The sequence below is a fragment of the Triticum dicoccoides genome, chromosome 1A (genome assembly GCF_002162155.2).
Source record: "Triticum dicoccoides isolate Atlit2015 ecotype Zavitan chromosome 1A, WEW_v2.0, whole genome shotgun sequence".
Lineage (NCBI taxonomy): Eukaryota > Viridiplantae > Streptophyta > Magnoliopsida > Poales > Poaceae > Triticum > Triticum dicoccoides.
Window position 1 is genome coordinate 85,269,845 of NC_041380.1, and position 11,216 is coordinate 85,281,060.

At 41.7% G+C, this 11,216-nt stretch overlaps 2 protein-coding genes across 2 annotated transcripts; one reads left to right on the forward strand and one right to left on the reverse strand.

The window, feature by feature from the left end:
* The first annotated feature begins 806 nt into the window (after positions 1–806).
* Positions 807–5,292, forward strand: LOC119364596 (ribosome biogenesis protein NOP53). Its single transcript, XM_037630078.1, has 11 exons — positions 807–1,126; positions 1,650–1,840; positions 1,922–2,017; positions 2,156–2,236; positions 2,420–2,530; positions 3,208–3,314; positions 3,822–3,938; positions 4,029–4,151; positions 4,444–4,510; positions 4,580–4,656; positions 4,875–5,292. The coding sequence occupies exons 1-11, from the start codon at positions 907–909 to the stop codon at positions 4,891–4,893; spliced, it is 1,209 nt and encodes a 402-aa protein (XP_037485975.1). The 5' UTR covers positions 807–906; the 3' UTR covers positions 4,894–5,292.
* A 1,992-nt stretch (positions 5,293–7,284) lies between these two features.
* Positions 7,285–7,954, reverse strand: LOC119266878 (subtilisin-chymotrypsin inhibitor CI-1B-like). Its single transcript, XM_037548188.1, has 2 exons — positions 7,850–7,954; positions 7,285–7,761 (listed from the first exon to the last, which is right to left on the reverse strand). The coding sequence occupies exon 2, from the start codon at positions 7,718–7,720 to the stop codon at positions 7,484–7,486; it is 237 nt and encodes a 78-aa protein (XP_037404085.1). The 5' UTR covers positions 7,721–7,761; positions 7,850–7,954; the 3' UTR covers positions 7,285–7,483.
* Between the last annotated feature and the right edge of the window lie 3,262 nt (positions 7,955–11,216).

Genomic DNA, 11,216 nt, shown 5'->3' on the forward strand with positions numbered 1-11,216 from the left:
GAGAGAGGAAGCTGCTTTTGCGAATGAGCGACATGACCCAACTGATCCATTCACTCAATCTGTTGGCGGGCACATATATTCTGATAGGGAACATCGCAGTTGTATCTAATCGTTTTCCAACATTTGGATCCAAGATTTTTTTTTTTTAAATGCATGGTGTGTGTGTTCCCTTCTTAGTCCACCTTTGGTCCACATGATTCTAAAAATGCAGGAAAGGGAAAACGCGAGGATTGAATAGGAATGCGTGTGTAAAACAAAGATTGGAAAACGTAAGAATTTTGCACACTTGGATGTTTAGTCCACAGGAATAGGAAAAAAACATTGGAACTCAAAACAAGGATTGAAAAACGTAAGAATTCTGCACACTTGAATAAATATAGTCAAATCAAACTCAAAACACTGGGAAAAGGTATAATTAGCATGCTATTATGCCGCCAAGGAACTTAATCGTGTTCTTCATGCGTAGATTTTTTTTAAAGTGTCCAAGTGAATTATGGAATTCCTGCAATTTTTTGTCTGAAACCGAGACAGGAGGAAAATTTCTTTCATTTTCTTTGCTATATTCTTTTATCTAAACCAAAGGCTTAAATAGTGTCACCATAACGGCAAGCCTAGTAAGCTATAAAAATAAATAAATAGTGTCACCATAAGAAAATTTCCTATTGTGTGTTTCCTTCATTTTCATGTTTTTTTGAAACAAACCTTCATTTTCATGTGAACCAGAGAAGGAGGCCTCATAGAGCCGGTCCCACAACTCGGGGACCCCACCTGGCAGAACACCAGCCCTCTCCAAATAACCCAACCCGACGAAGGCCAGAAACCCTAATAACTTCCCCGCCTCCCTCCAAGACCCTTCCCGCTTCCCCGAGGCGGCGGCGCGAGCGAGCGAGCGAGCAACCGGCGGCGATGGGTAAGGCGGCTAAGAGCTCGCGGAAAGGGAAGAAGGCGTGGCGGTCCAACATCAGCACCGACGACATCGACGAGTTCTACGAGAAGCAGACGCGCGACGCCCACGCCGGCGCCGCCGCCATTCCCTCCCTCCCGTCCGGCTCCCTCTTCTTCGTCGACAAGCCCGCCTCCGCGTCCACCTCCTCCGCCGCCAACGCATCCGACCCGGCCCCCAAAGGTCGGTCAGTCAGTCAACCCCTCTTTGTTCTTCTGCGTGTTAGTTTGAGGTTTGGTGGTCTAGCTCCGGACTAGGATTGAGGCACCAGTCGCGAATTAGAGGCTAATATAAAGTTTGTGATACCACTAGAATGCAGTGACGTGAAAAATGCTGATCATATAGTTTTGTTAGTTTTGTTAATCTAGTTACCTAATGTTGTAGCTGCTCCTTTCAATGTTAAGCACTTGGTACTTGGAATCCTTGATGGAATTGTTTACATTAGTTTCATATTGGGGCTCAAAGTATGCATCACTGCATTATACTCCCTCCGTCCGAAAATACTTGTCATCAGAATAAGCAAAAGGGGATGTATCTAGACGTATTTTAGTTCTAGATACATCTCTTTTTATCCATTTTGATGACAAGTATTTTCGGACGGAGGAAGTATGTTTGATGTACTGAATCGTAAAAGTTGCCATGTTCAGTAAGCTGCAAAAGGTCGTCTAAATCACTAGTGGTGCTGAACATTTGTTGCTGTTTGTAGATGTTCCTGTCAAAAGGAAGATTGAGAAAAACAGGGAGAAGGTCCTTCACCATGAGAGTGTGTTGAAGCGGAACCCTTATATACAGACGATTCCATCTTCTTTGATGTCAAAGAAGGATAAGAAGAAGTTCAAGAAGCATGCAAAGAAAAAGGAATTGCAGGAGTCACGGGAAGAAAAAAGTGTTCCCATGGTATTAACTGTTGGAGAGTTGTGCAACTCCTTTTCTCTTTGAGGCCCAGCTTGCTAATTGCTGGATTTATTTCGTTTACAGGAAGAGGATTCAGCTGAGAAGAACCTCGACATCTGGGGTGGAGATGCTAAAGGGGCTGCTTTGCCCAAAAAAGGAATGAAAAGGCTTAAGAAAAATGTAAGTCTGAATGCGCAAAGCTTGCAGTCATATTTGTGCAAATTTGCAAACATATCTTCTTGCCAAATGCTGCACCTGGTAGCTTCTGCATTTTTATAGGTCTTAACATGTCTAGGTTTAATGGATTACTTCTTGCAGAAATCTACCACATCTGTGATTCCTGCAGTTGAAGTTGAGCCTCAAGGATGTTCATTTAATCCTCCACATGAAGCCCATCAAGTATGTGCTTGAAGATATGTTCTAAGTTCAGGATATTTGTAATATTATCCACTTCTTAATTCTAAGTTCAGGATATTTGTAATATTATCCACTTCTTAATTGCTAAAACCATTGGCTGTTGGATGTCTGGGTGCTTTTAATAATAAGTTCTTTTACTCATGTTGTTTGTGTTGGTGTTTGTAGGACGCTCTTGCTCTAGCTGTTGCTGATGAAATGCGCAAGATCTACACGAAAGAGTTAGGCCCCACACCAGTGCCACTTACTGTTCTTGGTCAAGCAGTAGCTGAAGAAGATGTAAGTTCTACGACTGCCTTTACACATAGCCCCTCTAGGAGATGACTGGAATTTGGACAATATCCCAACCTTCTATCTGCTTTTGAATACTTACTCACTTGTTATATTGGTATATTGCTTCTGATGAACATAGGCATGCACTATGATTTTTTTAGAGACTTAGGTTCCAAGGAAGTGGACTGTTGTATTCTCGCAAGTCTACCTTGCACCAAGTAATAGAAAAAAAATCCTTGTAATTCTATTGACGGAGGTTGTCATCCAGGCAGAATTAACATTAGTATAAAGACTGAGATTATTCATCTAGTCTTTTTAAGGTGCTATCTTACTATCTTATTGTCTAGTTCATTCTGAGATTTTTCATTCTAGTCTATAGGGGTGTTTCGTAAGTATATCATGAAATGACAAGTTATTTGATTCACATATATCCATACCCAGGTTCGTGCCATCTAGGCTGTAACGAGCTATGTAAGCAATGTAACATGAATTCCATTTTTGCAAGTTGTGTTCTGCAAATCATATGACCTGTATATATATTGGAATTTTATCAAAACCATTTCGGAGTACTTGTCAGCTGCTGACTTTAGTCTCGGAACAGTATGTATCGTTCCATGCTGTATTACTGGATTGTGTTCTTGTGATTCGACATGCTTATCCCTTTTCTTTCACCTGGCCTGCAGAAATTTTTTCTTGATGCTGCTGATGATGGAGATGCTGCTGTTGATGGAGATGTAGATGCTGCAGAAGGTGATAAAGACCAGGATGCTGATGCTCTAACTGGAGAGAGGTTACACTCGACTATGTTATGAAAAATATATAGTTATTATGAAATAAAGTATTTTGGCTTAAGTACATCATACTTCTATCCTCATGGCTTTTGTGAGTAGTACTCCCTCCGTCCGGAAATACTTGTCAGGTATCCATTTCCCCGACAAGTATTTCCGGATGGAGGGAGTACATGTTAATGATGGTTGAAGCTTAGTGTCACACCGCCATTCACTATTTTTGACATGTTTATATATTATGCAAAATGAGTTAGTTTTTCAGAAAGTTGGGTGCTGCTAAGTGTTGTCTTATTCTTCCATTGGTAGCATTAGAAAGCTAGTAGAGTGCAGGAGGATTGCAGCTCACATTTTAGAATCCGATTGGAAGATTATGTGCTTTTTCAGACATACCTTTTTGACGTTTCAATTTAGTTGCTTTGGTGTCAATTTGCAAAATATTATCGGAATAGCTGTTGTGTCCGGTTTATCTTTATAGATATCTTTTAATGGTATGATCTATTAATTTTCAGGAAGAAAACAAAAAGAGTTACGAGAGTGGAACTGAACAAAAGGGCTCGTCGTAAAGAGAGGTTAAGGACAGAAGCAGATGCGAAGAAACTGGAAGTTTTTTCAAAGCAAATAGACAGGTAGGTTTCACATTCCTGTCTCATCAAGCTCCCAAGAATGGTCTACTTTTAGTTCTCTGGTTACCATATTTTTGCTATTCTTTTTTGCAGCTTGCCAAATATATTAGAGGAGATAGCGAAAGAGGACAAGGAAAAGGAGGAAAAGCGCATAAGGCTAACTGTGGCTAAGCAGGAAAGACTCAAGTCAGCTCCACGTCGTCTGGGTAGACACAAGTACATTTCTAACCCGGATGTTTTTTTTAACAGTTGCAAGTCTTATATTAGTGTTGCTATTTTCATGAAACTTACAACTGCCAGTGTAATCTGGTTTACTTCGGTAGCGGTTTAAATAATAGTTAATCTGCTCATTGAATCATTTTTTATACCACTCCTTCTACTATGCTGTAAAGTTTGATGACATTACTAATTTTTTGGGGTATATTTTAGTATTCTTTTTGGGCACATGGTGTCATATTTGGCTATGATATTTGATTCTCTGACAATAACTAAAATATGAATGCAACAGGTTTGAACCTGCTCCCGTTCAAGTTCTGTTGACAGAGGAGATTAGTGGCTCGCTTAGAAAGCTGAAGGTAACATTCTCTGGTTTTGTTGCTGTCTACTAGAATTCTGCAGGGGCTAACTGCTATATCTTTGTGCAGGGGTGCTGCAATCTAGCGAGGGATCGCTATAAGAGCATTGAAAAACGTGGCATACTTGCACCAAATAAGAAATTAAGGTCTGTCTTTCTTTGCTTGTCTTGCATACAAATTATGTAAGTTGAAGTAGCTTTGCTGATTACAAAGTATTAGTGAGCATTGTTATCTCCTTTGGTTCGCCTGAAGGCCGAAATCACTGATTAGAAAGCTTCAGCGACCTTGCACTCCATTTGAAGTCCTAAAATATAAGATGTTTTTTGACACTCTGGCGCTGACACATTTATTTATCCATGAGCAGCAAGCGTCCTCGCCGCTAAATGTGTGGTGTATGTTCCAACACGGCGAGGACCATGGGCAATCTCACTGGGAGTCGGAAGCAACTTGAATTGACCGGGGAGACCAGTGCTGACAAGGCTATGGAAAATATAGTTCTCCAATTTACCTTGTTAGTATTGCCGAGGGGGTTAAAAGAGTCACACCGCGTGAATTTTATTTTGTCGCTCCCTCTCATGTCTGGCCCGACAACGGCCTTCGTCGGGCAGGTTCCGTATATCAGACTTCTTGCTATCTTTGTATCGACTATAATAGATAATTACTTTCTCAGTGAAAGTATGATCTCCTTCACTATGTATACTGCGTTTCAACTGTAAAAGAACATTTCATTGTCAACTGCTCTTAGGTCATCACAAAAGAGTTAATTGACGTTGGTGATACAATAACTTTACCTGTGGGTGCAGTTCCATAGGGCAAGTCGCAAAATGCTCGAACATGTCAAAATCCCCATGTCGTTGCCTCTCCTAATCTTGTGTTTGGAGATCGGTATACATCGGAAACATCTTTTGAGTGCAAGTTCTGTTATATTTGTTAGGGTATGTAACTCGAGTAGGGCATTTTGGAGACTGGAGGCCTTAATCTTGAAAAATTCAAAAATCGAAATGTTTACTTTCAAGTTCTAAGAAAATTACACATGTATAAAAGGTTGTATTGTGTACGTGTGTAAAATTTCACATAAAATACCTTGAATTTTGAGCTGCACAAAAAAACTCATGAACTTTGAGGATGAACAATATATATGCTAAAAAGCCTAGATTTGTCTTCTTTGTGTATCTCTTATTTTTTTTGAAAAAACTTTTAATCTTTTTATCATCAATCATGATAGTAAAACGAATATCAGAAATTATAAAAATTACATCCAGGTTTGTTGACCACCTAGCGATGATTAGAAGTACTGAAGCGAGCCGAAGGCACGCCGATGTCATCGCCCCTCTCTCCCTGGAGTCGGGCAAAACTTGTTTTGGTAGACAGTTGAAAAGTTATCATGCTAAGGCCCTAGACACATGAACACACAAGAACAAAAAGCGGATCCACATGGATTCACTGAAAATAAACGCCGACTGAATCACGCGAGATTCATCGCCGACCGAATCACACGAGATTCGCCGGGGACAAATCTCCACACGCTCTCGGATGACACTAGGCCCAGTTCTTTTGCCAGAATCTGGGGATTCTCCCAGAATTCGATCTCTACCCAGCTTCTCCCAGAATCTTTGGGCCTCATTTGTTTTACAATCCTACCTAGTTAGGGTCTAATTACATAGGATTGTAAAACAAACGGGCTCAAAGATTCTGGGAGAAGCTGGGTAGGGGTCGGATTCTGACAAAAGAACTGGGCCCACCACTAGCGCGGGGCTAGGGGCAAAGAACTTTATTTTATCTTCAGAAAGCCGCCGCCGCCTCATCTCTTCGAGTAAGACACAAATCCTAAGAAACTCTGAAAAGCATCTAGAAACAAAGTCCTCCCACCGGCAAGGGCCGAGATCCATCACGCCTCCATGGCCCTAAGGCCATAGGCGACGAGGCAGACCGGCGCTGGTGCCGACGGAAGGCAGAAGTAACCCTAGCAGTGGCTGGGTACGAGCACCTCCATGTAACTCTCATTTCAACTTATTTTGACTGAAAATTTACACACATGTACATTATGTCTAGGTATATATGTGTTTTTTCAGATTTTTTTGAAAACTTGAAATTTGAATTTTTCAAATTAAGGCTTTCATGGAGCTCGATCTCCATTTGGCATTTCCGATATGACTCGTCATTTAAATCGGTGGTCAATGTTGGAGTGGACACACGAGGGTGCAATGTAAACTGAAAGAGTAGTTTTATTTTTTCCCCAAAATCATGGTCAAATATAATGATATGCCCTTGCGTGCTACTCCAGCTTTACTGTTGTTGCAATGTCAAATATGCAGCCTGCTAGCTACTCCATAGGCGAAAAAAGCTACTCCATAGGGATGCAGAGTTTCTTATCAATGAGCTCAAGTGAATAGTAAAATAAATAAAAAATTCAAGAAAATCTGATTTTTTTCTGACAAACATTGACAAAAGTTTCAAGTGCTTACAAAAAATTGTCATGGAATCACATTCCTAGAAGGCGTGGCAAAAAAAAAACCAGTTCTCTGAAAATGCTACTTTCAAAAGCATTTTGGAGCATTAAATTTGTTTTTTTGCCACACTTAACAGGAATGTGATTCTATGACGAATTTTTGCAAGCACTTGAAACTTTTATCAGTGTTTGTCACAAAAACTAAAATCAGATTTTTGATTGTTTTTTGATTTTTCTGTTCACCGAGCTCATTTGAGCTCGGGAGCATAAGAACACTTTTGAATCCATTGGCCGTACACGCTCGCAAATTGTTTACAGAGGGAGTACTTTTTGTTGCCTTCTTTCGCAAGGCCGTACATGCTCGCAAATTCAATGTTTCACCATTACATGTCTTACAACCGAAGCTCAAAAACTGAACATTAAAGAATACGACAACACACATAAATGAAATCAATTTGCAAGATGATATCAGTTTATGAATTTATTTCATGAGCTAACCATAGCTCCCTGGCTAGCTCGCTTAGCTAGCCAACCTTTGGGGCGAGGACGACGGTCACCACGCTGGCGATGGTGCCGACGAAGACGCGGACGCGGTTTAGGCTGAGGTCCTGCTGCACCCCCGCCCCGAAAGGCACGAAGATCACGTCGGCGTCGGGCTTGTCCTTGAGGATGACGGCCTTGGCCTCACCGGCCGGCAGCCCCACCACCTCCGGCCACGACACCTTCTTGCCGCCGCCGGCGACGTTGCCCGTGGAGCTCATCGTCGCACGCACGGCACCACTGCGGATCGCACAGTCGATATCTGTAGTACCAAACCAAACCGTAGGAATGATCGAAGGATTGCAGTTGACCTTGAGGCTTGAGCTTACGTATGTACCGACCGGTCTGACCTGTTCAACTGAATGACTGATGAACGGCCGGCGAGAGTGCGGAGGCGGATATCAGTTGATCGACTTGGACAACGTTGGTTGTTATATATATGCCTCTATTTGTTGGAGTGGGAGATGTGGGTGGTGCTGAGGTGCATGTATGTGTGGTATGTATAAGACGTTCGTGGAATGGTCGAATCTTGCGTATGCAGTTGGGTAAGTACAAGCAAGAAGCAAGCTAGACAATTAGTTAGGCCTTGAAGGTTGAAGCTACTTATGCTCTGTTTGTTTGGGCTTTTGCTTCTGCTTTTACAGCTTTTTTATTTTGGTCAAAAAGCCATAAAAACTTCTAAATAGATGCTTTTGAATTTTTATGGCTTTTGATGAATCAATATAACAATATTTAGCTCCAAGCACGGGCTTCAAAAACTTTGTAAGAATGAAAGATGAGCCATATGCTAATATAATAGTACATCCTTCGTCCCACAATACAAGATGTTTTTGTAAGCTGAGAGAAGTATTTCCTTCCAACTACTATACATGCTGTGGCTTTAAATGACATTGCAACATGCTGGATATATTGTTAACCATGCTCTTTGCGCGCCTAGAGAGCAACAAGCAAAGTAATTAGCGAATTAGGGCTTAATATAAGTCAACCAAGCAACCTAGGCAGTAAATTAGGGCTTTGCTACTCGTAACGTATACATGTATACAGCTCCGACTCATGCTTCACCTAACCAGATGCTGGCTACACGAACTAACGCGCTACACTCGCGGGTCAACTATCTCCCGCTGGCCTAAGCAATTTTTTTTATGAACCGAGAATCTTTTTTTTCTTTTGCAGGTCAAGAACCGAGAATCTTATCGATGCATCAAATTTTTATAGAAATACTCATCAAAGGCTCATCCCTTGTAACAACACGATGATAAGAATCAAAGATGCTCATGGTTTGAACAACCATCTTTGCAGAGTTAACGGAGTGCCCGGTGGATTTCTTCTGATGGATGAAAGGCCGCACCAAATGTACTCTCTCTATAAAGAAATATAAGATTATTTAAATCACTATATTAGTGATCTAAATGATTTTATATTTTTTTACAGAGGGAGTAGTACTAGGATGTACTATATGAGACAATTATCGAATTGCTAGGAAGTGATCGACCACTCACAGGGACCGAACTCTCCGTCAAGGATGAAGTACAACAAAAGGGGTAGAAGCCTTTTTCGGTAAGAAGAAAGAGGAGGAAGCCCGAGAATGAGTGGAGAAGGAAGAAGGTGAGAGCACTCACGCAACAGAAATGGATGAGAAAACTAATCAACGACTATGAAGATCTCCTAGGAGCATCACTTCCCCTTGCCCCAATAAAATTCTGATATTGGAGGAGTTGGGCCAAAAACCTGCTCCAACAAGTCTCCTTTACCTAATAAATTATTGGTGATCACCAAAAAAATAGTCCACCTTTTCCTATTTGGTGGGGGAGTTGGTCTTCTCCTAATCCAATCTCCAATACCGCCACGCCAGCACGCCGCCGTCGGACCACCGCGCTGCAGCCCACCGCTGCAACCGAACGTCGTTGGACTGCCGCTGCTACATATTGTTGGAACGCCGCCGCACGTCGCCACAAGTCTTCTCACTACCCGCCGGGCGCTGTAAGAGGATGAGTAGGAGTCGTGTCAGAGTTATGGTGTGCATTGAAATACATTGACCGATTCTCTCCATTTCGAACATTGGGGTGAATGGGGTTTAAATGGAGCATAAATTTAGTTGATTCAGTGGCCAATATTAAATGGCCAACCCAGCGATTTGACACAGTCGCCCCGCACCATCCGTCGGCTGCACAAGGTTGGTCTCTCTCCGTCGCACGAGCGGACTGAGACCCCCTCCCTCCTGACCAAGTGACAATGCAGCCACCCCGTGTCTCCCAAAGGCCATCTACTCAGACGCAAACGGCCGGTTGTATCCTCGTGGACTTGCCCTTCGTCACATAGTAACTCAGTACTTGCCCTTTTTCTCTCCACTGGTAGTTAATTGCTTCATCTTGTCCAATCACAGAAATGAATGGCCCACTTAAGGTGATGTACCATAAAATATCTCACTAAATATAATATCCAAGCAAGAAGTTTTGAGTTTAAGATCCTGCCAACTCGGTATTAAAAAATATGCGGCCTACATCGATCCATGCCCAAGTAGTTAAAAAAGACTAGACATGTGTGTGTGTGTGTGTGGTGGTGGTGGTGGTGTGTGTGTCTGTGGTGGTGGTGTGTGTGTGTGGGGGGGGAGGGGGTTGAATTATTGGTTCGAATATTTAGACAAATTTACTAGAGCATTAATCTATAAAGTGCCCCTGTTGCAAGTGAAGGGTGGTGAAGGTCTACACCATGATTGATCCTACTCCCATTCTACCGACAATTCAGTATGGCATCATTGATAGCTCCAACAATGCTGGCCATGGTGGTAGCAGTGCGCAAATGCAGTTGGCAGACAGTGGGAGCTAAAGGAATTGATGGTCATGGTGGGGTGGTAGCTAGTAATCTTTGTTACGTTTCATCAGCAGGACAAAAGAACAGAGAGGAGTTAAGAGGTGAAAGATGCAATTGTAGCTGCTGCTAGTGGCCATGATTTCCTAGCACATAGGTTGAATGCCATTGTGAGAGTCCTTGTTTGGATTAGGATGCTTTGATTAGGTTAGTGAAGTGGAAGTGAAATGATATGCAATGACTGGGTAATTGCAACTCTTTTGGTGATGCTGCAAAGAAATGATGCATTTGTTATCATATTTGTGCAATTTTTTCAATGAAAGTTAATAGAAGTCAGAGGAAGTTATTGGCAATAGGTTCCTATCCTATTAAACATCATCAAATCAATACTCTTTGCCCATTACCCTAAGATAGTATTTTGCGTGAATAATTGCATGATGCCACCCTCGGCAAATCATTGCATGCACGCGCAGTACTCCCTCCGGTCCTTTTTACTCTGCATATTAGAATTCTTTGAAGTCAAACTTCACAAAGTTTGACCGTATTTATATAAAAAAATATCAACATCTGCCATGCTAAAGTTATATAATATGAAACTTTAAGTCATGACACATCTAGTGATATTGATTTCAGATTGTGAATGTTGACACTTTTTTCTACAAAGCTGGTCAAACTTTACAAGGCTTGACTTTAGTCAAATCTTATATGCGAACTAAAAAGGACCGGAGGGAGTACATCTAAAAATTCCTACACTTTCACCTCGCTAAGTATTATGTTTTGCAACTTTACCAAATTGGTAGTTGCACATGAATGCACAACTAGCCCTAAATTGGCAACATGTAACACAAAAGAAGTAAGAACCACCAAATTGCCAGCCTAAACATCATTATGGTCGCATACAACCACCAA

Bases quoted from the DNA above. Each gene is read 5' to 3' on its own strand.
- LOC119364596 (XM_037630078.1), top strand. From the start codon at position 907: ATGGGTAAGGCGGCTAAGAGCTCGCGGAAAGGGAAGAAGGCGTGGCGG. The intron at 2,237-2,419 runs GTATGTGCTTGA...TGGTGTTTGTAG, and splicing joins CTCCACATGAAGCCCATCAA to GACGCTCTTGCTCTAGCTGT. The intron at 3,315-3,821 runs GTTACACTCGAC...ATTAATTTTCAG, and splicing joins GATGCTCTAACTGGAGAGAG to GAAGAAAACAAAAAGAGTTA.
- LOC119266878 (XM_037548188.1), bottom strand. From the start codon at position 7,720: ATGAGCTCCACGGGCAACGTCGCCGGCGGCGGCAAGAAGGTGTCGTGG.